Source organism: Triticum urartu, unplaced genomic scaffold (genome assembly GCF_003073215.2).
Source record: "Triticum urartu cultivar G1812 unplaced genomic scaffold, Tu2.1 TuUngrouped_contig_960, whole genome shotgun sequence".
NCBI lineage: Eukaryota > Viridiplantae > Streptophyta > Magnoliopsida > Poales > Poaceae > Triticum > Triticum urartu.
Genome location: NW_024120661.1, coordinates 6,291 through 30,625, shown reverse-complemented (window position 1 = coordinate 30,625; position 24,335 = coordinate 6,291). Strand labels below are relative to the sequence as shown.

The following is a 24,335-nucleotide window of genomic DNA, read 5'->3' as shown; positions in this document are numbered from 1 at the left end:
TGTACCACAGGGGCACTTTTTCCTGCTTGTCATGCATGCATGGACCAACTCTGTTGTACACAGGCACAGTGCATGCATGTACTACTACTACTGCTGCATCTCCATCTCTGCAAAACTAATGGCAGCAGCACTACCACTACCAGTAGCCTCTCATAGCATAGCTAGCTAGCTCACTCACTGATGATATTTCACCTCAAACCCATTCTCCTTTCTCTTCCTCCATTTTTCATGTGGCTCCAGCTCACATGATATCTTCTTGGGTATGGTATGGTACTGGTACTGGTACCTACCCACCAAACCACATGCAGATGCTGCAGCGGCAGCAGCCTGATTGATGATGATCCTTCTGCTAGCTATCACACACATGAATCTCATGCATGCATGCATGATCCTAACAGGAGTGGCAGGATCAGCAGCTGCCACCACAGGATGTGATCTGCATCTTGGTCTTGCAGCCCTTGTGTAACTTGGTTGGCACTTGTACCAGTGCACACACACATGCTTGCACACATATGGGGTGCCAATGGAGGACCACTGGCTGCAAGAGGTGTGCAATTTGGTGCACTGGGCCTGGAGGTAGCTTAGCTGCATTCATGGAGTGGAGTGGAGTAGAGTAGAGCCGGCCCTCCCACACAGTGGAGATTTGCAGAGGCCATCCATGCTGCAAATGGCAGGGAATCAAGGACGGCCATGGTGGTCACTCACTTCCCCTCGGCCAGCCACCACCTTTCTAGTTTCTTCCTCTCCATCCACAATTCCACAAAGCAAGAGAGAATACTAGGCGAGAACAAACCGGAATATTCTCCATCTTCCGCCAGCCGCTCCGGTGCTCCAGTCCCGGGAGGCGGGCGACGACGATCGTCGTCGGAGATTTCCGTAGGCACAAGAAAACATTTTGCATGTTTGAGTGTTTTGGGAGTCATCATCAGTGGAAGCAACCTGATGCTCCAGGTGTGTATGCATTGAAGGGCTGCTTGCTCAGTTGCTCCTGACCATGACAAAAAAATGCAACTAGAGCCACATCCTGATGTATATATGACTATATGAGCATGATTGGTTTGAATTGACAGTTCAATTTTTAAATCACACAAACGCCAAATTTTCCTTCTGGTCGGTCAAGTGAATTACCCAGGCCATCCTTCTGCCTGATCTGGCTGCATGATGTGCACATACATAATTTGCACATTACAGCTTTAAAAAGTAGACGTTGCTTGCAGCAGGAAAACTCAGCAGAAAAGAGAAACACAATGCATATCGGGCAATGCACCTCGAGGGAAAAAGTGCCATGGACCTTGGTTTTCTTGGTGGCGCCTCTCAAGAATCTTGAGGCACTCAACAGAGCTAGAGTACTTAGTTGTACTTTTAACATGAGCTGTTGTGTCCAAGGTGTTCTTTACTTTTTGGTATGTGTGTGTGTGTGTGTGGAGAAGAGAGAAAGTACATATTTTTCTCCAATGTATCTTTATTATAGTGAGGTTGTTCTGCTGGTGCACATCTGTCACCTCTTGATAATTTGTGAACATGAAGATCTAACAGGAGGAAAGAGAAGAAAAAATGATAAGAGGAAAAGGGATCTTGTTTGCCATTGATTGTGGCTTTTGGATCATAGTGTCACCTGAGTCCAAAGGTTGGTTCATGCATTATACATGGAATTAGTGAGACAGCAGCCTGTGCATGTGGTTAGATGAGACATAATGTTCCTTGGAACTTGACAAGGCTCCATAAGCTGCAATCAATTAGTGCCTTAATTAGAGGTTATGGAATTTCAGATTAATGTTTTGATGTATGGCAGGTTTGCAGCTTTATATATTAGCCAATAAACTCTCTCACACAAAGTGAGTAGTCCTTAACCATAAACAAGACCAGAAATATCCTTTATGGGAGATGCAAAGGTTAGACAGAATAAACACTTTACTAAATATAAAAGGAGACTGAAAAGCATAACTATATTGGAACAAAGGCCACCCTAAATAATTCTCCAGAGAATAAAGAACAGAATTTTATCATTCGAAACACGCTAAATGTGGCCAAAGACTATTTCACATCAAAGAAGAGAATTTCGTAACAGTTGAGATGTATAATTCAGATCTTAAGGTGAATAAAAAGCAGGACCATATTGGAACAAAGGCCACACTAAACAATTCTCCAGAGAATAAAGAGCGGAATTTTATCATTCGAAGCACGCTAAATGCGGCCAAAGACTATTTCACACCAAAGATGAGAATTTCTTAGCAGTTGATATGTAATTCGGATCTTATCAAAAGCATGGTGGGCATCACAAACACGATCTATCGCGCACAGAAATTAAACAAGTGTTCTTTTGATTCCTTCTTGCAGAAACCAAGACTAAGGATCTGCCCCTCTTAAACTAACCTCGGCGGGTTTGTACTTGTGCTCAATTGAATAGTGGTTATGAGCAGCTGCATATGGGCTAATGCATGCACTAACCTGCTTTCTGTGTTCCTTAAGCCCATGTGGTCGGTGGGGACAAAGGCTGCTGTGCTCATGTTCAGCCACATTGCTCCATCAGTAGTTGCACAGTGCAAGTTGCATGGAGCCCCAGATCAGATTCAGTCATTGCTAACTGGAAGAAATTGATTTACTAGCATTTTTTATAAATCTGTGCAGGATGCAAATGCAAGTGGAAATGTGTTTCTTGGATCAGGTATTTCAGTAGAATCACATCGCCGAACGCGTGCGGGTCAACATCGGGTGGATTGCCACAGATCCCAGATTTCATTTTTTTTTCTTTTCTTAAGGTTGGCATTGGAACATGAACTGTCCATGAAACAAGTTCTTGAAGAACCTGGTATGATTATGAACCATGCTTTTACTAAACAAGCATCGTCTTCAGTTCTAACGTGTAGCCGGACCGGATGCCGAATTGCCATGAATTTTCGAGGACATTTCCTCGAAGAGCATAAAGCGCTGAGTATTGAAAATTCGAAATCTTGGACCATCTGGTTCTTTTCTTACCTGAGAATTGCATAGACAATTGGCGAGAATCTGATTACACTTGTCTGCCTTCCCTTCCATTTCCATTGTTGGAGGTAGCCATCAACCACAGGGAAATATGCGTGGCAGCCCGGCTTTAATGTTGTTCTTGGAATACCTTTTCTGCAAATGGAAAAGATAAAACCAAATAATTGAACACAGTCACACACATTTCCTCTTCGCTTTTGTTGCTAGGTGCACCCACCCACCCACACACACACACACACACACACACACGAACGAACACTGCCCTTGTTCTGTAAAGCAGCCCTACACCTCTCCACTTATGCACATTGCTAGTTCTTACCCTCATTTTTTTTCACACTAGTAGTACTCCCTCCTTCCCACAATATAAGATCGTTATAGCTTGAAAAATGAACTTATATTGTGGGACGGATGGAGTATAATGTTTTCACACGCCGTGCCAAGAAAACGAGATGCAAAAAAGGCGGGCATTATTGCCACAATGGACGGTGAAAGAGCCTGTCATGGTCACTGTATCTGTAGTGAAGGCCAGGGTTTTGTAATGTTCTAGGGGGAGCAATCAAAGTTGTCAAAAGCAGGCTGTTGCATTGCCATGGGAATGCTTGCAATGTGCATTCATGGAAGGTGAAAGGCAGGGATAGGGTTTTTCCTGGAACAGCAAGCCAACAGGGACTGACTGTTCTCCCTCCACAGCCAATGAGAATGTGCTGACTGGCTGGATGCCTGGATGTAAAGTCCAAGCCAGGATTTACAGAGGGGGACTTTCACATTATTGTGTAGCTAAGGGCATAAAAATTACCTTTTCTCGGCGATCTTTCTGAATGTGAAAAGGTTAGGCCCCGTTCGGAACGCGGAGGGGGTTTCTCCCGGCTCGACGATGAAGGTGGTTGCGTGTTGTTTAGCGCTAATTGGCACAATTAACCAGCCCTTTTTGAGAGCTTGAAGCTTCCAGGCATCTGATGGATGTGATGTGACTGCCATTTGCTTAATGCAGTTAGCTAGCCTCCATTTGACAGTCTGGTAAAGCAGCAATTGCCTTGCTTCAGAAGGGAGGATTAAAGCGTCGCCATCAGATTGTAAAAATGCACTTTCCCGCCCTTGATGGGATCCTTGCACCCCCAAGCCTTTCCGTAAACCTTTTACCCTTTTGCATTCTTAACAAATTCTTGCAAGAAAGGAGGCAAATGATACCTTCTCTTGCTCATCTGAGCTAGGAATCACAAAAAATGCTTAGGAAGACAAGTCTTGTTTGCAATGTCATTAGTGGAACACTAACTAACTACCACCAGTTGATTCCATTGAGCGCCCCTGTCTCTCTCTGTCTGCATTATTAAGCAGATGGAGTGCATGTAATTGCAAGGGGCGGCTGTTAAGCTACAGTGCTTTAAAGCAATATTAGAGAGAAGCCTCCAGGTGCTCACAATGCAGTGACTAAACTGGCTAACTGGTGAAGATCATACCTACCAGATTGCAATTTTGATGAGATTTAGAGTACCAACACACACAAAAAGAGAAGGTACAAACATAATGCTGGTGAAAAATGGTATGTGGGATACAGCCAGGGCCAATGCGTGTCAGTGGTGCACTGGTGGATGTTGTTTTCCATCTCTCTGATACGTCAAGGTATTTCCTAGTTTCCTAGTTTGGCAAAGCCTGGACACAGCAACAACCAGTGTCACTCAACAGAAATTCAACCGGAGAACGGCGGCTCCGCCGACCAGACATAATTTAGGTGGCTTTTTCCTCACTTAGAAGCGCCTGATAGCAGCTTGCGTCATCCTATATACTTAAGAAGTTCACGCCCACTACTTGATTTATCTCAACATGCAGCATAGACACGTCATCATCCATTCACATCTAGCCACGTCACACCTCATGCAGTCCCACTTAGGCCCACCTCCTCAGGTCTGAATAAACATATTCAATTTTTCTTCGGCTGGACTTGTGGCGGCTGTACGAAGCGATTTCTCAGCAAAGAGTTCGAATGGGCTGGGTTGGACGTTGGCAGACCGTATCCATCAGGGTTCCCCGCATGATGGTACCACTTCCTTCTGTAGCGCCTCCTCTGCGTCCTTTCTTCTACACGGCTGCTCCTCTTCCTCTTCACCTTCTCTAATGTCCATTAATGGAGACAATGCATCGATACCTTAATTTGGCTCCTCCTCTCCCCTGACCTACCATGTCTTCTCACCATTAATACCCTTCCCAACCTCCCGCCCCAGCCCTTGCACATCCACCGCTTCGCTTACCCGTGCCATCAGATCCGTCCTCTTCTCCTTGGCTACAGAATCCGTGGCCTTCTCTCCCCCGTCCTACCATCTCCATCCACTAAATCGATCACCACGCCCTGCAGCCAGCAGTACCAGCAACCGGCGGTAGCCTTGGCCTGGTTGGGAGGAAAGCTGTTGTGTAAAGGTTTTCTAAGACAACTTCACCACGATATGCTGACGAGAAGAGATACTGCCAGTCAAGAGTATATCAAGGTACACCCGAGATCCCAAAAAAATAACTTCCAAGTTGCAGATTCACTATACTGTTTTGATTTGCTCTAGCAGATTGCTACAATCATGTTACTAGATCCCTTTGAAGAAGACGATCAATGCTACCATCCACTGAAGGTAACTCCTGTACCTACATTTCTTTAGCAGGATTGCATTAGTTATTGCAGAGATTGTATTATTTGTGCATCGCTAAAGAAGACATCTAAAGAAATTACCTTGCACAGATCTTCTTTGATGGTATAACGTCCATAATCTTCTTTTTCATTCAACACACATTTTATTTGGGAACATAGTTGTATGCTGAATGTATACATCGATCTCTGTATAATTGAAATAGCTTCCATGTATATGCATCTCCTTCTGTATTGTTCAACAATTATAGTCGGACACTGTTTCAGTTATGCCCATCATTGATACTGCATGATGGCTGAATCTGACAGAGAGTGGTGGCTGGGTCAGCCATATACGGGTGCCGTTGTTTTGGAGCTTGAGAGGCCAGATCAAAGTCTACATAATTCAGTATGCTTCCTTATCTTCTTCTTTAGCTTAAGTTTGACAAATTCAAGCTTAAGTTGCTGAACCGAATCAGTTTGGTGTATAATCCATCTTGATATCATGCAATGTAACTAAACTTAGGAAAATGTGTTACCTGAAATGACTTTTTATTATTGAAAACATTTTACCAGCATAAGCGTGAAATTACCTACTCCCGAGGGCACAAGTTATGTCGCCATTGTGGGAACATACCATATGATTCATGTGCCTAAATTGATATGTTGGAATATGTCACATCATTTTCTGAACTCTACTACGTAACTGTACATCTATATTTTTAGTGATCTACATTCTTATCTTATCTTCTTCTTTAGCAAGGATAGTAATCTATATTTGTGTACTTGGATGAGATAAAAAGTTATAACCTTCTCCCAGCATGCCGAGATACATTTTGGTTGTTTGCTATGTCCCAAGAGGTAGCATGTCTCGATCAAATTATTATTCGATATGTTATCTATTTACAGAGATTTTGATAGGCATACACAAATGAGGACATCTTGCTAGCCATGTCATCATACTCACGTGATAATAAGATCTTCCTTTAGTTGTGTGTTTTTTGTCATACTTTTGCTGATTTGAGTAATTTATTCCGTGGTGTGATTCTCAGGTGGTTCTCAGTACAATACATGAGTGTGCAGGTTAGTTGGTTAGCGAAGTGAAGGATTCAGGACGACCATTGATGTGTGCTCCATCTTTGTGAACTATTCTTTTGTCTCACATACTACATTTCGTATGCTTCCTTAGTTTGAAGATCAGAACAATGAAGGTTCCTTACTAAGCAATTACATTATTTGCTTTGCATTTTGTGTTTTTAAATATACATTATTAGAAGGAAAAGAGGAAATATTTCTATTTTTCTATCCGGTCGTGCATTGTTCAATTCAATCTAATCAAATTGTTTTACTTTAGTCAAGAGACCATATGGTTAACAAGTATATCCAAATTATTTATAATTCATTTGTCTAATCCATCAAATTTTTCGCACTACAATTCCCGCAGCAACGCGCGGGGTATCATCTAGTTTTCATAACAGCAGTGGCATGCACATTTATTAATTAACATCCAAATGTAGGGATGACTTCTCACCTAATCATGGAGAGTCCGAACGGGACTCCTTGCAACTGACTGCCTACTGGAACATCGCCGTTCGTCGTGGTGCGCCACCATCCACATCGGCGCTCCATCCAGCAACTAGTAATTCAGGCCATCAGAAATAAATATCACACAAAAATAGGCCATGGTTAGTTGCCGAATTAAACACACATGGTTGCTTGTGTTCTTGGCTGTTGCTACCCTCATCTTGCATTAAAATAGTTTTTTTTTCAATTGATGTGCATGTGTTGATCATAGAACCCACATAATTATATTTTTTTCTAGTGCAATAAGGTCAAGGAACTCTATGGTGAGGCTGTGCGGTTGACCAACTATAAGAAACTAAAAAAACATGTGTTGCTTCCCCTATCACCCAACCAAGAAAATACTCCCTCCGTCCCAAAATGTAAGATGTTTTTTGATACTAGCGTAGTGTCAAAAAACGTTTGTATTATGGGACGGAGGGAGTACTATACAAGGTAGCACACAAAAATTGCACTCGATCCAAGCAGGGACTAACTCTTCTTTTGCAAAGATATTTTTGTTATCTCTGGTGAACACAGATTCTGAACCCAGGATAGCTTTGATGGACTCCTGAGGCCCCCTTTACCAAACAAAATTCAATAAATAATATATGCTCAACAATTCACGGATGCTCTCTCTCTATCTCTCTCTCTCTCTCTCTCTCTCTCTCTCTTTGTATATATATATATATATATATATATTATATATATATATATCTAAAAATCAGGTTCATGCAATGCATATGGTGAGAGCAAAAAGAAAAATAGAAAGCAAAGACTGGCAGGGCATCAGGATCAAGTTCATCCAATGCCACACTTACCAATATAGCTCTGCATGGAAAGAGGGCCAGTTTCACCTGACATTAAATTTAATAATGCTAAAACTAAAGTACTCCCTCGTTCGGAAATAACATGGTTGTAGTTCAAATTTGAACTCAAACCACGACACTTATTTCCGAACGGAGGGAGTAGTTCTGTTAGCAAGAACTTTCAAAAAACCAGTTCCCTTCACCCATGCACTAGAAATATAGAACTTTCAAAACCAGTTCATTCCACGGCAACAATTAGCTTCATTCAACAGAAATTCAACTGGAGAACAGCTGAGCCGCCGACCAAACTTGATTTAGGTAGCCTTTTCCTCACTTAGAAGCGTCTGATAGTTGCTTGTCAGGCATGCAACAAACAGCAGCCCAATGCATGCATATTTATTTATTAACATCCAAATATAGAGACGACTTCTCACCTAACCAAGGAGAGTTCCAATGGGACTCCTTGCCACTCACTGGACAACTAACTGCCTAGTGCCTACTGGGATTCCTTGCTTCCAGGAAGGTCGCCGTCATCGTCGTGCGCCACCATTCATATCGTCCCATCCAGCAACTAGTAATTTAGGACATCAGAAATAAATGCCAATAATTAGGCCATGTTTAATTGCCAAATTGAGCACACATGGTTGCTTGTGTTATTGGCTCTTGTTACCCCCATCTTGCATTAAAATGGTTTTACCATTGCTTCGCAGTGCACACGTGTTGATGGAAGAACCCACATAATTAATTTGTCAAGTGCAACTAAGTCAAGGAACCCTATGGCAAGGCTGTGAGGTTGACCAAATATGAGACACTACTAGTAGTAAAAAATTGTGTTGCTCCTCGCATTATTAAAAAAGTGTGTTGCTTCTCCACTCACCCAACCAAGAAAAATAGATAAGGTAGCTAAATGCCGGGGAGCACACAGAAATTAAACTCAATTCAAACAAGGCCATTCTTCTTTGCAAAGATATTTTTGTAACCCCTCATGAACGCAGATTTTTGAACCCTGGGTTGATGGACTCCTAAGGGCCCCATTACCAAACAAAATCCAAGAAAAAAATATGCTCAACAATTCATGGATGCTCTCTGTCTCTCTCTCTAAAAATCCAGTTCATGCAATGTATATATGGTGAGAGCAAAACAATTAGAAAACAAAGACTGGAAGGGCATGATGATCAAGTTCACGCAATGCTATAGGGTCATTCACACTTAGCATAGAGCTTCGTGCGCAAAGAAGATCAGTTTCGCTTGACATCATGATATTTAATAATGCTGAAACTATAATAGTATCACTCGCAAGAACTTCCAAAAATCCAGGACATTTAAACCATACACTAGAAATTTAGAACCTTGACTGCCCTTGCACATGCTGGTTTGCTAATGATCGCCACCTTCAGGTGTTTGTTGCATTATTAACAGTTCAGCAGCAAGGCACATACTGCCATACGTGCGTGTCCTTGATTTCAGTAGCGCATCACAAGTCCCAAGGTACTAGCAATCATAGAAAAATAGAAATGGAAGAAACGATTAAAAAGATCCTCCAGTACAAGAGCAGCATGTGCAGTGCAAATTATGATGGTGCAGACAGTTCAAGCAATACGACATAAATCTCTACTTCATTTTCTGAACAGGGATGCTAGGCGTACAAACTTGTGTACACCTTCAAGGATATCAATTGGTTCATCAATTTGATGCAAATAATCAACGGATGAAGCATGGCCAAGCAGAGTTGCAACATATGCACAATAGAGAACATATTTCCAACTTTAAATGTTACATTTTATTACGAACCTGGAAAAGGAAAGGAAAGAAATCTATCTAACAAAAAAAAAGTACATTCAGCACAGCATCCTAGCATTTCTGCAACCTCTCTGTTGAGAATGTGTGGGAGGCAACTCACCTTATTCTCCTATTTTGAGAGCAAACTACCCTACATGAAACAAAAAAGAAACATGAATTCTATTTGGTGGCTAGAAAGGAACGACCTGTTTTCCTTTTGAAAATATACACTTATGCGCCACATAAAGGCCCATTTTTCATTCCTCGTGATGGAAGTGTGATAATATTCATGCAACAACAGTCTTCCAAGTTATGCTGAAATAGGCTGGTTTCCCCATTTCATCATTGCCGTTTACCTGGAAAAAAATATTGGAGGTTAACTCACAAATATAATTTCAAGTATGGTATGCTTTAGCTTACATAATCTCTAGGCATTTCAGTTTTCAGTAAGTTAATTATTCTCTTGGTTTACTTAGCCATGAAACTTTGTACTATGATATACTAGATGGATAAAACTGTCACAACGGGGGAGAGGTCCACAGGTGATGAGGCGGTGTAACTGGTGCTAGTAATCTCCCCACAACTTAATCATGAGGGCAATTCAGACTTTCAAGAGATGAATTTGTGGTAAACAGGCTTGGGACAGAACTGATTCCTGAACTATCACCCCAACACATTTTTGGTAGCTTCACCAACTATGCCCATACTTAAACAGCTGTCCAGAAGATAGTGCCTTGTGTTGGATCACAGGGAAATGATATGCTCGGTCATCAGATGCATAGATACATCATCTCAAGAACATTAGATGACTTCTCTAGACACAATCATGGCACCGACCCATGACCATGACACAGTGTCACTGGAATAGCTGCAGCTGATGAGGGGGTCAGCTGTCTCACACCTTTTGGATGTGTTCTATCAAATTCTCAATTTGATGCGTTCCCATTTGTTGGAAAGTGTTGCAGCTGATGACTCATGACTCATAACTCAGATTACCAAGCTACGCTCTCTTACATTTTTGTTCATAAAAAAGTAAAAAGTAAAGAATTTGTAGGGTCGTGAACTGCAATATGATGACATGCCTAATGTTAGGAAGACTACTCATATCAATGTTTGAGTTGCTGCCATCAGACTGTATACAAGTATTGCAGGCAATTATTTGCATCACAAAAAAAAGAGTGAATCAAGAGAACATGTACGTGATGTCTACCACTCGCAACATCGAATAACCTTCATATACACGTCATCAGATATTTCAGGTCACTGTCAGGATGGCTACTGTTAATGGTCAAGAGTTTTAAAAACGGTTAGCAAGCAAGAACTGGCACTCATAGTGTGATCATATTGCCTTGTTAGATGAAAAGTGGGGACCTTTGTTCATGTACTTGCCATTTTTCTAAGACAGAAGGTAACAGTTAGGACATAGTAACAGTAGCCTGGAGAGGGCACATCGAAAGAACATTTTTACATTGTCAAACCATCTCCACACTTCAGGAGTTCGAGGATGATAACCTCACATGGTCATGCATGCATGAGGATGTACTGTTTTCAAGAAGTCTTATGCAAATAATGAGGTGAGGATGATCCACAGCAGGTCACCTCCTTTCGCCTCTAATAGGTCCCTGGTATTTCCCACAGAGGGGTGATAGAAGAGACTCACCCACCACCTCCAAGAAGATCCCTTGGTGGCCTCGGAGGGAAGAAACCCCCCTTATGGCCCAAGGAGAGGTCCATCTTCCCAGGGACCCAACTTTAGTTGGCCCATGGGACAACCTCCACCGGTAGACCCTACAGTCAGAGAACCCCCAGAACATACAGAGCCAAGAACAAGTCTGCCCTTGCTTTTGTCACAGCGCCAAGGGGCATCCTACTCTGTAAAGGGCCACAAGCTATTGCAGTAACTCACACTTGTACAGGAATACACGAATAAGGACACCAAGAGCAAGAGGTGCCCCTCCAAAACGTGAAGCTTGGTGCATCAATGGGAGTGTTGTGCATTCTTTTGCACCCCAACCAGCATAAATTCCAATGTCACTTTCACTCTGGTGTCCTGGTTGCCAACCTAGGAGAATAATCATTATTGATCCATTACCAGCAGTAGGCTGGAAGAATGAATTGTCTACAGAAAAGAATTTAAACTCCAATTTCATGTTGTCTCAAGCAAATACAGATATCATATTTACTTCGAGGGAAATTGGTATAAAAAATACCAATACCTGGGATATACAAAAATCTGGAGGATGTCATTTGGGAAATCAAAGAAATTTATGGGAGGTGGAAAATAAAAAAGAAGACAAACTAATGGAGCACCAATAATTAGACCACCAAACAAACTGGTTAGAAGTTAACTGCTAAGAGGGAGATGCTTGGTTAGTGGACAAAGTAATATCTCCCCATATATTCTGTTACTTTCAGAAAGATATATGCAAGAAGTCTATGTCTATAAGCATACAAAAAGATGGAGCATATATTCTTGGCTTCAAAAGGAGGCAATGAAAATAGAAAGTTTGATTCAGGTAAGACAACTCATATGGGCAAGATTGTAATTTTGAAGTTCAAACTCCTTACTTCGCGTGACTTTGCATCGCAACTCAGTTGTCTCAATAATCAACATCAACTAATTACTTTTTCCTTTTTGTATTAAGAATAGTGACAGGAGTTCAGCTTAATCAATTAAGAGAGAATAGTAGGACCATTGGAGGTTCAGGTAGGAAACAAGATGACCAGGTATCTACAGGATGACAGTTCTGCAGACTGCAGCCTACAATTGCGGCAAAGATCTGAAACAAAATGACAAGGCAAGGCAGTCTAACTACTGGGTTAGGGTAGCTGAACTGCTGGTTGGTTTTTCTACTCTAGACCACTTGTCTGCTTGATCTTCAAGGCCTCGAGAACTCAGATGAGAAGGCTTGCAATAGCTGAAGCTTTTGAGAGGTGTTAAGTACTTCATATCTGCTCATTTTTCGATCAAGAAAACTATGTCACAAAAATGTTTGAGAAATCATACTACTGTTGGATTGATGCAAATAACCGTGTTTTCTTGTTTCTGGATCAAGTCAAGCTCATAATTCACCTTTAATATTCTCTTATGCATCTAATTCTGGGAACCAACCTTTAAAGTTGTTTGCAGTTTGCAACAGGTGGATGATCCTCAATATGTATGTGAGCCAATAGTTAGAAGATATTGCTAAAGTCCCAGGTATATTCAACCATTTGGTAGTCCCAAAATTAGCTTCTACGGTATAAGTTTCCTTCATCTTTTTACACGGAAAGAACAATGCAGAAATTTATTTTCATCAGTCGCTCATTTCCAGTGTTTGCATGCAGACAGCAACGCGGCCATGGATATGCAAAGGATTGGACCTGAATTCTTGTACTAGTATAGTAGTATGCATCCCAATTTCTTTGCTGATTCCATACTGAAATACGTTGTCAGATAATGTTTTTGCAGGACACAAGCTTAAAGCATCACTATTTATCCCTCCATTAGTTCCATACAGGAAGATTGGATTGTTGTTCTTCCATGTCCCAATAGTTTTGGATAAACAAGATCCAAGGGATATGAGATAGGGCAATAACTTGTTCTCGACTCACTAAGCAGTGTACAGCACCGAAGGCGCTACAGAATTTAGCGCATCTGAGACTCTAATTTGCTGCCTCGCAGTTCTTAGATTCATACTGCAGGAGGTGTCGGAGATAGGAATGCAGAGGCCATACGAAAAGATGGCGCATGCATGATAACTGATGACTATCAACCGGGCTCGCTGTCAGCAACATACAGCGCTGAAGTCGCTACAGGGATAAATGCAGCAGAAACAGAGATCAACTACGGCAATAAAACGAATGTGTGGCAAAATGAAAACCAAAACAGATAAGAAACACATCAGACCTCAGACATACATTAGCAAATGTGAATACAACAACAACAACAACAACAACTAAGCATTTAGTCCCCAACAAGTTGGGGTAGGCTAGAGCTGAAACCCATAAGATTTCAAAACCAACTCATGGTTTCATCAAAGATATATGCTACGGACAAATTATTCACACCCCAGGCCCCAAAGTTATATCAATACTCGGGAGGAAGCTCATGGAAGAGAAGGAAGCAAGCCAAGAAACACATCTTACAATCATTTCTGGAGAAGCTCCAGCCAAAAAGAACTGAACCTAAAATGTTATCAAAATTATACTATTGTTGCATTGATGAAAATAACCATGTTTTCTTGTTTCTGGATCAAGTTGAAAAAGAGATATCATTTCCCCTTTAGTTCTCTGATGCCTCTAATTCTGGGAACCAACAAGCAGATTATCCAAAATATGTATGTGAATCAAGAGTAGTACTGTGGTACATTGTGCTATAGACTCTAGAGATAATAATAAGGATTAACTGGATATATACCATGGCAACTTTGGTGAATTGTAAAAATGCGATTACAGCTTTGCACTTTGGAAAAATGACATTACAATTATTCCATCCTCTATATAGAGCAGGGTGGACGAATTGTATTGGCATATCCCCAAAGTGTAAAATTGTAATGGCGTTTTCAGTTGACCAAAATTGCAGTGGCATATATCCAGTTAACCATATTAATTAAGTCAAAGGTATATTCAACCTTTTGGTAGCCCAAAAAACAGTTTCTACACCCTCCGTTCCCAAAAAAAATTGAGTTCTAGTTTGTCCTAAGTCAAAGATCTTTAAGTTTGACCAAGTCTGACAAAAAATATAACATCTACAACACAAAATTAGTCTCATTACATTCATCATAAAATATATGTTCATACTATGTTTATTTGATGTTGTAGATGTCAATCTATTTTTGTATATACATGGTCAAACTTAAAGAAGTTTGACTTCGGACAAACCTAGAACTTCAATATTTTGAAACAGACGGAGTAAAGCCTAAACCTTCTAAGGGTTAGACATTGAGCTATTAGGTAGTATGTACATCCAGAGTTCTTCGAGGATCGTTTTGTGCATAGTAGATCCCATACTAGTTCCATAATAAGATGCATCATCTGATAATGCTTTTGTCCGATATAAGGTTAAAGCACCTCTCTTGATTAAGATAACACTATTTATGATTGCATTAGTACAACATACTTGAATATTGGATTGTTGTTCTTCGGTGGCCCAAAGGCACCAGTGCATATGTGAATAAATTTTTTTAAAAAATTAGGGTGAATAATTTTCTTATTTAATTATTACTCCCTCCGTCCCATAATTTAAGACGTTTTTTTGACTCTAGTGTAGTGTCAAAAAACGTCTTATATTATGGGATGGAGGGAGTACTGTTATAAAGAAAAGGCCTTGTAAGCAGGAATGTCCCTAAAAAGGGGGACCCAAATGAAACAATTTTCCATATATTTGGGTAAAAGAAGGTAAAAGCATGGGACAAACTCGGCGTGCACGACCTTGGCCGTACCAGCCTCGCGCTCTGCACCCGCTGGTTGTGGTTCAGCCATACGGACAGCACTAGAGCATGGGCCGGCCTCGACCTGCAGTTCACCGCCGAGGAGCGTGCCTTCTTCTTCGCATCTACCACCATGCAACTCGGGAACAGCACGGTGGCCCTGTTCTGGGAAGATCGATGGATTGGCGGGCATTCTGTTTGCGAGATCGTGCCGCTCCTCTACGCCTGCATTCCCAAGCGTCGCCGCAAGCTCAGGACCGTTGCAAATGGACTCCAGGCCAACCAATGGGCACGGTACATACACGGCACGATCGGCATACACGAGATCGGACAATACCTACAGATCTGGCAGGCCATCAACGCCACGACCCTCTCCGACGAGCCAGACCGCCTCATCTGGAAGTGGAACACAAGCGGCGTCTACTCCGCCAAATCGGCCTACCTCGCCACCTTCAATGGTTCCATGGGCTGCGACGCATGGAAACTCACCTGGAAGAACTGGGCACCCCTACGCGTCCGTTTCTTCCACTGGCTCGCCCGCCTGGACCGGTGCTGGACAGCCGACCGCCTCGCCAGCCGCGGCCTGCAGCACCCCGCACGATGCCTCCTCTGCGACCAGGCCCCCGAGTCCATGCACCACCTCACCCTCGCCTGCCCATTCGCCAGGCAGACCTGGCACGACGTACTGCACTGGCTCAGACTCCCCTGCACCCCGCCGGACCGAGAGATCTCCCTCAATGATTGGTGGAGCACGGCGCAACATGACACCCCAATGCCCATGCGCAAGGGCCTCGCCTCCGTGACCCTCCTCGTCCCATGGATGATATGGAAGCACCGCAACGATTGCGTCTTCAACAGAGGTCAACCCTCGACGTCCGACCTGCTCACAAAGATCAAAGATGAGGCCGCCCTCTGGGCCAAAGTCGGCGCCCTAGGGCTTCGTGCCATCTTGCCGCAAACCTGGGACGTGCACTGATATGCCCCCAGACACTGTAATTCCCTCCTAGGAGGATTGTAACCAAGACTCCCCTCCTTTCCAAAGCAATGAAATGCAAGCCCTTCTTGCGTTTTCCCGAAAAAAAAAAGCATGGGACAGAGGGATGTGTAGACCGTAATGGCGCACACATGAAAACTTGTTCCAAAATCGCTCTCCGCGACATGGGAGTTTAGCGTGTCAGAGACTCTAATTTGTTGCCTCGAAGTCATACCGAAGAAGGTGTACGGGATAGGGATGCACAGGCCGTGCGAGAAGCCGGATCATGCATGATAACTATCGCCAGGGTCATTCTCGGCAACCTATATCACCGAAGTCGCTATTGAGTTTAGCACATCAGAGACTCTAGTTTGTTGCCTTCCTTCCATTTTTAAATCAAAGATATAAATGGACTACGGTGATGGAAGATAAAGATCAAAACCAAAATCAGATGGGAAAGAAACACAAGGGGCCTCAGAGATACATTAGCAAACATGGTTCATTAGAGATGTCCCCAAAGATAAATGGTTTGATGCCCGAGGGATGAAAGATAACAAAGGTTTCCGTGCTCCAGGCATTTTTGGAGAAGCTCCAGCCAAAAGTGAGCCTGCATGTCTGGGATATACTATCGGAAGAAAAATGTCTGATACATCATATTAAGTTGGTAAAGAGATAATATTTCACCTTCAATATTCTCTGCCTCTAATTCTGGTTACCACCAGCTCAGGCTTATGATAAGATATTATCAAGTCCCATAAAATTTAAACATTTGGCTGATGCAGCAGCGGGAAGGATGAACCAGGTGGTTTCTGGACGCCTGACCATCTTTATGTTTTTATGGTTATTATCCCATGATACACCACTAACTAGATATAGCTTGGCCAAGAGACAATTGGTGGCTGCTCTCAAACGAAAATTGTCGTCCATGCAGGCCCCCAGGAGTCCAGATGCAACTTCAGTTTCTCATGTGCTTTACTGGCTACCACAGATTTTATGATCGGAACTACTACACGGACGATACTCTGCATGATTTTTGGACTGACATACTCATGCATGGTTGGATCCGTTGCATCATCCAACAATCGGCTAAACAATGTCGTCCCTGTAACAACGCTCTTTTATGAAGAGCCTGTCTGTAGTCACACTGGTTTCGTTTATGTGTAAGCATTTTTTATCTGAAAAATGTTTCCTTCATCATCTTGTTCATTCACTGATTGTCAATGCTTCCCAGGTTCTTTGCAGCAAGGATCGTTAGCAGATCGCATACTGATAACAATCGTCAGAGAGTCTTGTTCTTGTATATCTTAAAAAATCTGGTATCATAAAACATGAGAACCGATCTGAATTAAAAGTGTGGGAAAAAGAGTTCGAGTACGTCGTACGCGAGACAGGACATGAAAACCCGTTCCCAGCTCGCTCTTGGCAACGTACAGCACCGAAGTCGCTACAGAGTTTAGCGCATGCCGTACGGGAAGACTGCGCAAGCTTGATAACTATCCCCGGGGTTGCTCTGGGCAACATACAGCACCGAAGTTGCTGCAGAGTTAAGCGCATCAGAGACTCTAATTTGTTGCCTTTCCATGGGCGCGCGACGGCACAAAAACAGAGATCGATAGGTAAAAATTCAAGATCGAAACCAAAACCAGACGAGAAAGAACATGAAGGGGGGCCTCAGAGATACATTAGCAAATGTGGATCATCAGAGATGTCAGATGGTACGGACAAATTGTTGACATCACAGGCCCCCAAAAAAGTAGATTGTGAGGCAACTATGAAAGAAGCAAACTCGTGATTGATAGCGTTGTTTCGTGGGTGGCTAAGCTCCAGCAGTTTCTGGAGTAGCTCCAGCCTTAGAATGTCTGTACATATCGTGATGAAAAATGTGATATTTCACCTTCCATATTCTCTGATGCCTCTAATTCGGGGGAAAGGCAGTTCAAGCTGTTTCCTGTTTGCTACAGGCATTTGATCCTCAGCATGTATAGTGTACATGATATGGTATAGAAAGAGGTGGTTTCTCATAGTAAACTGCTACCATGTATAACCAATAGTTGCCTGCTCTCTAATGAAACTTGCTTGTCAAACTAGTTTGGCAAGCTTTGGCTTGCATTGTTTCTACTACTACTAGAACTACTAGATTGCCTCATGGACGAAAGGACTCTGCCCACTCCAGCGCACATTAAACTGAAGAAAACCAGAACATTCAACCATTCTGGCACAGATTCTAATTCTGTTGCATTTCAGTTTGATGATGTGCTGCTGCCTGCAATAGATTTCAAAGGCTGTTGATGTTGTGGTATTTGAACTGTATCAAGGGTCTGTAATGAACTTAACACTGCTTTCGTTTGAATTGAAGTCCCCTTAATCTTTTCCTTTTTGAAGATAATGCAAGCATTTGTGTTCGTCCACTCATTTTCATTGTTGCCATGCGGTCCTGGAGTTAACCCTATGTCTTCATATTGGACTGATTCCAAACACAAGCACAAAAAGGGCAAGTAAACAGGGAAAGCACAACAAAAAAAAATCAAAGCATCCATAGCCAACAATTTTTCTGTTTTTGTGGTTAAAAAAGCAAAGCTAAAAAGTGTGGAACAAAGGGATGCGCGAGCCGGACGTGAGCCGCCGAACGCATGATACCACGTTCCAAAATCGCTCTCGGCAACGTATAGCACCGAAGTCGCTACAGAAGCGCATCAGAGACTCTAATTTGTTTGCCTCGGAAGTTCTAACAAGATTCATTCATTCGTACGAACGTCGGGAGATGTAGGGGACAGGGATGCACACGCCGTACGAGAAGACGGCGCACGCATGATAACTATCGCCGGGGTCGCTCTGGGCAACGTACAGCACCGAAGTCGCTATGGGGTTTAGCGCATCAGAGACTCTAATTTGTTGCCTTTCCCATGGCTGAGCGACAGCAAAAACAGAGATCGATAGGTAAAAAAATTCAAATCGAAACCAAAACCAGATGGGGAAGAACCAGAAGGGGGACCTCAGAGATACATTAGCAAATGTGGATCATCAGAGATGTCAGATGGTACGGACAAATTGTTCACATCACAGGCCCCCAAAACAAAGAAAGATCGAATATTTGATCGAAACGCGAGGGGAAACTCGGGGAAGAAGAAACGAGGCGGCGGCGAGCGAGGAAACACATCTTGCGGCCTCGCCCCGTCGCGGCGGCGGCTTGTGGTGCTGGAAGGGGAGGGCATGTGGCGGGTTATATAGTGGTGCCCTTTAACCCTAGTTTCTTGCGGAACCAGAGAGCCGGGCTGGCGTTATCAAAGCCCAATAGGCCGCCCGCACGAGCCACTGGGCCCATTTTAGGTGTAAACTCCTAAGGGGAGAGGCCCAGAAAATGGGCCCAGCTTCCTTCCGCGTACCGCCGAGATGGCGTTACGGGAGCCCCATACGCCGCCCACACGCGAGCTACTGGGCCCTTTGTCATCAGCCGAGTTTAGTTGTAATACGGACACAAAAATAAGGCCTGGCTAGTACACAGCACATGGTACAGCTAGGAGTACCGCTCAAACCAAAAAAAAAAGGGTAGGAGTGGTCTTTGCTAGAGCATCTCATTTCTTGGACGCCCGATGCAGCTGGGCAAAACCACATGGTAGCAGTACAAAACAGTGAAAACCTTAGATATCACTCGTCGGTCAAGCACGAAAGACCAACAAGAACAACAGAATGCCCACGCGTGACGGCAATAGATCACTTTAGAACCGACCTGAACATGATCACTTAAAGCATGTACTGACCCTTCTTCTAAATTGAAGAAATGGTGGGCCGGGGAGACGGTGACATGTCTCGCCTGTGATGGCTGTGCTGGCCGGCCTCCAGCACAGCAATGGTGCAGCAGAATTTTCCTTCGCCCATGGAGCTTTGCAGCAGCGGCCGGGCAAAATAGGGGCGATGACAGGCGCCAATCGAAAAAGTGAGCACGAGGAATAAACCGAGGGGATACCAGAAAGATCTAGAGAGAGGGATCAGAACCTTAGGGACAAAAGAAAAAGGAGAGATGGATGGATGGGATCCATGCATAGAGTGGCGTTGCCATTTGATTGGAGGAATCACCCAGCTCAGCCCAAATGAAATTACACGACGACGCAGCACGGAGCGACCAGAGCACAGGATTTCCGGAAGCCTTGCGGTCTGGAAGGGATATGGAAACCCGGTACTAGCTGCTTACGAAATGATAGAGAAAAGGGGGCATTTTTGGCGTGATAATGGAATGGCCATTATGAAATTTGAACCGTGGAAGGGGATGTTTCTTGCAGTTTTTTGTACGAGCCGTTACATATACTTCTACAAGCTGTAGAGAGTGATTTCTAGACAAGTAGAGAGTGCACCCATAACAACTAAGAGAATGCTGTAAATCAACAGCAACTTAAACTGCCAACCTGATGCTATATGCGGCTATGCTCAATAGAGTCCCAGCGTCCTCAGCTCCGTGACATGGCTAGGATCAAGGTCTGCCACTGGATCAGCTCCTTCAAGATCCTCTACGATATACTCCTGCCATAAGAAGAACATCACAGTATGAGCAAATCTTTTAGCATAAGTTTATCATGAGAAAGAGAAGGTGCTACAAATTTAAAAGTTGTAATACTGAGAAGCTATTGTTTGCCAGGATAAGGAAAAAAAACAAAGGCACGTGTAACTAACAAGAAACACCCAAAAAAATCATCTCACAGGGACTTCATGCTCTAGTATAGCCCACTGGGATCATGCAAGATACAGAACCAATTGGGACACTCTATGTTGAAACTGGCATTCAGATTTTCGCAACATATCAGACTGTTGGTGACTAGAGTACTTGGTGGCACAACTAATAATTCATTAATCAGTTACAGAAACAGTTTATTAATCAGAAAATGCACTTCTTGGGATGGAGATCAATCAACAAACTTGATGTTTCTGTTTTTCTTTCTGTCACAAACCTTGGTTAACTCTTGCTTTGCAAGAACATGGTAGTGCCGTTCGGTGATCCTCTGTCCACATATTATAGCTATGAAGAATCCATATAGCAAACCAACCAAAATAACAGCCAGTACTGCAGTTTGAGAAAATATTATAAACATTAGGAAAAAAATCTGAGCAAGTGCTTCAGACACGGCACAGACGATGCTAATACTTGTACAATCACAAATGCTATGCTAAATGCCGACAGCAGATAGACAAATGTCATTACATTCTCATCTAGCCTGTATTGTCTTTACAATTTACATATGCCCACCAATTTACAAGCATGAGTTATTGTAGCTCCCATTGAGCGTGTAGGCTTATCTCTATCAGACATGATTGTCTACAATTTGAGTAGTTTAGACGATCATCTGAACTATGAAAAGAAATCCATATGACAGGTATTTCCATGCTTGCCCAAAGTACAAACCACGCTTAGATAACCATGCCTCATCCTATATGAAATGTACTCCCTCTGTAAATTTGTATAAGACGTTTTAGGTCACTAGTTTACTGACCTAAAATGTCTTATAAAAGTTTACAGAGGGAGTACTATGTATGTTTTGTTTGAACTCAAAGGACCAAAGGTGTTGCTGGGACCATAAATTACACAATGATGATCTATATCCTCATAGATACAGAAATACATATCAGGCAAGCATAAGACCATTTGAACACCATATATCTTAATACTGGCCACAAAATTAAAAATGGAAGATGCAAATAATGAGTGGCTTATTTTAAAGAAGTAGCCAAACCATATTGAGAGCACTGAATAGGAAGAAATCCAGTACTAATAAATGGCATAGTTATCTAGTTCTCATTCGACATGTTAGGTAAATGGCAATTCAAGAAATTTCTTGAATCATAGACAAAGATATTTTGTAACATGTGCAAGGATAGTAGACATCACTATGAAAATTGAACTTACTTGCCAATGCATAAAAAGCATAAGGATGCTGTTCATAGCCAAACATTTCTCGCAGCTCATCTCCATAAAATCTGTATACCAGCATACCCAATAAAACAACAACCTATCAGGCAAAAAGAAAATAAATCAACTTGGTAACAAAACAATCAACTGGGTAAGAAAATTAGTTCATGGCACTAGACTATGCAAGGTGTGAACATCTTACCAGTTGTACAATGAAAAAGATCAATGTGTGATCTCTAGCAACCAGAAGTTGAAACTTGAGCCTTAACCACCATCGATCTGGAGGAACATTTGCACGAAGTAAGAATGCTGCCCGACACTCAGTGCAATGTGAAAATGCAAAACCTTCCTGGGTGATGTGTAACAAAGAAACTAGGTCAGAATGAGAATAATGTAACGATAATGAGTGTTAGCATGTCAGGTGGTTTGGGTGGATTTCAGGATGATTGAGCACTTGAGCGTCAACTCTACACTCTACAAGTGCAATGTAAATGATAAAATGCTCGTGAATCAATACCTTTGTTGATCTCCAGTTATCAAGACAGGACCTATGGACATACTTTTGTGTGCCCTTGCAATTGCATGGTGCAATTAAGTCATCACCTGCTTGCAGCAGAAATGCGACATGGTAAACAGTGATTTAATATAAAATATAACAAGGTATATAAAAGATATAAGAAAAGGGTATTTCAGGTCATAGTGTAGTGTGGACTGTGGACCTTCATTATCAAGGCAAATCCGGCATTGTGGAAAGTCTTGAATGACAAGATGGGTATCTTCATCCGCATCGATATTGTGGTTTTCATCCTCAACAATCAATGGCTTGATTTCACATGAGCCCAGATACTCGGTGGAGCTTCCTGCGGTGTCAGATTGCGAAAATATCTCCTGCGAATCTGACGTTGCTTCCTGGTCACAAAGGGGCACCAGCTGTGTCCCTTCGTCATCTCGGGTGCCATGTGAAGCCAACTGCATTATGAACAATACCCAAATCATGCCTGGATATCACTGAGGAAACATGTTGCCGGTCATATGATAAAAGCAAGTCCTGCAGGATAATGAAGTACCAGTCAACTATAAATAATAAGCATGATTTTGAAAGAAAGGGTGGAACAAATTAATAGCTAGATATAATAACATAGTAACACGACGTAAAAACAAAAGGCCATTTAGGGTAAATTCCATGAAATTTCGAAGTATGGATACAGGTAAGTGGTAACCTCCTCTTTGGTTGACAATGAAGAACATGCTATTGGGCATGTTATCAGACCACATGCTATTTTTAAATATTTTCTTAGCAAATGTTTTTAACAGTTTACATTTTTACACGAACTAGAAATTGGTTCATAATGGAATCCTGTACACTGAAACATGGAATGATTGATGTCCTCTGCTGGGTTTCTCTGCTTGGGACTGTTCCATTAGCATCCTTAATGACCATATAGAGTGCAAAATCAGTTATGGTCCCAAGTTGGGGGGACTGTACATTGTTGGCTTTAGGTACCAGTCCCAACAAATCCAGCGCACGAAACCTGGGAGCATCAATTGAGAATTCAAAACAAGCAACAGCCGGCAACTGTGAATCAACGACTACAAGGGCTGACGCAACCCCCCTCCGAGTGACCCAGTAAAAAGCAAGGAACGAAGCCAAAAGGCAGGAACCGAATCCAATCCCAGCAGCGCGTCGCCGCGGCGGATTCCCCGCGGCTCCACAGCGATTCTCGGGCCTTCCCTAATCACCACCAAGTGGTACACGGTAAACGACAACGACGGCGACCACGAGGGGCCGCGCTGGGCGACGGCGCGGCGCGCATTCGGTGCCGCTGACCGACCTCGGTCGTCGCCTCGACGGGCTCCCGTGGAAACGAATCCGCGATCCTCCTATGTACGTAGCACGGGGGTGTAAATATGCAGGGCGGGCCGCGGCTTACCGGTGCAACCCCGCGGCAATGGGGGCTGGGGCGCGGCGGCGGGATCTGAGGGGGAGTGGCCGGAGCGCGTCTACTCCGGCGGCCTTCTGGAAGGACGGAGACTGACCGGAGGGGGAGAGGGGTGGGGCCGCCGTGGGAAAAGAGGTGGTTGGTTTGGTTCATTCGGTGCCTCGTTGGTCTCTTCTATTCGTGCTATTTTTTTACGTAAAATAAAGGATCTGTTTAGGACACATCTAGATGTGACATAACTTAGATGTGACATAGGGCCTCATTCGGTTTGGAGAATTTTCATAGGAATAAGGATTCCAGAGAAAAATTTCCTATGTATGCATTCGGTTTGTAGGAAATGCGTGCAGGAATTTCGTAGGAATACTACTCATTTCCCG

At 43.0% G+C, this 24,335-nt stretch overlaps 1 protein-coding gene, 1 long non-coding RNA gene and 2 other non-coding genes across 5 annotated transcripts; 1 reads left to right on the top strand and 3 right to left on the bottom strand.

The window, feature by feature from the left end:
• Window positions 1-4,922: 4,922 nt before the first annotated feature.
• LOC125532290 lies at window positions 4,923-6,895 on the top strand. The gene is made up of 4 exons (XR_007293971.1): window positions 4,923-5,462; window positions 5,535-5,597; window positions 5,921-5,999; window positions 6,643-6,895. It is a non-coding gene; the product is annotated as an uncharacterized LOC125532290 (long non-coding RNA).
• A 2,806-nt stretch (window positions 6,896-9,701) lies between these two features.
• LOC125532289 lies at window positions 9,702-24,107 on the bottom strand. 2 transcript variants are annotated; one of them, XM_048696418.1, is made up of 8 exons: window positions 23,950-24,107; window positions 22,738-23,066; window positions 22,536-22,621; window positions 22,221-22,367; window positions 22,016-22,118; window positions 21,063-21,175; window positions 20,523-20,637; window positions 9,702-10,094 (listed from the first exon to the last, which is right to left on the bottom strand). In XM_048696418.1, the coding sequence occupies exons 2-7, from the start codon at window positions 23,012-23,014 to the stop codon at window positions 20,545-20,547; spliced, it is 819 nt and encodes a 272-aa protein (XP_048552375.1). In that variant the 5' UTR covers window positions 23,015-23,066; window positions 23,950-24,107; the 3' UTR covers window positions 9,702-10,094; window positions 20,523-20,544. The 2 variants fall into 2 exon arrangements, with proteins under 2 accessions (XP_048552375.1, XP_048552374.1); XM_048696417.1 differs by lacking the exon at window positions 9,702-10,094 and having other exon boundaries at window positions 19,106-20,637.
• LOC125532291 lies at window positions 17,789-17,866 on the bottom strand. Its single transcript, XR_007293972.1, has one exon. It is a non-coding gene; the product is annotated as a small nucleolar RNA snoR117 (small nucleolar RNA).
• Window positions 19,111-19,188, bottom strand: LOC125532292. Its single transcript, XR_007293973.1, has one exon. It is a non-coding gene; the product is annotated as a small nucleolar RNA snoR117 (small nucleolar RNA).
• Window positions 24,108-24,335: the final 228 nt, after the last annotated feature.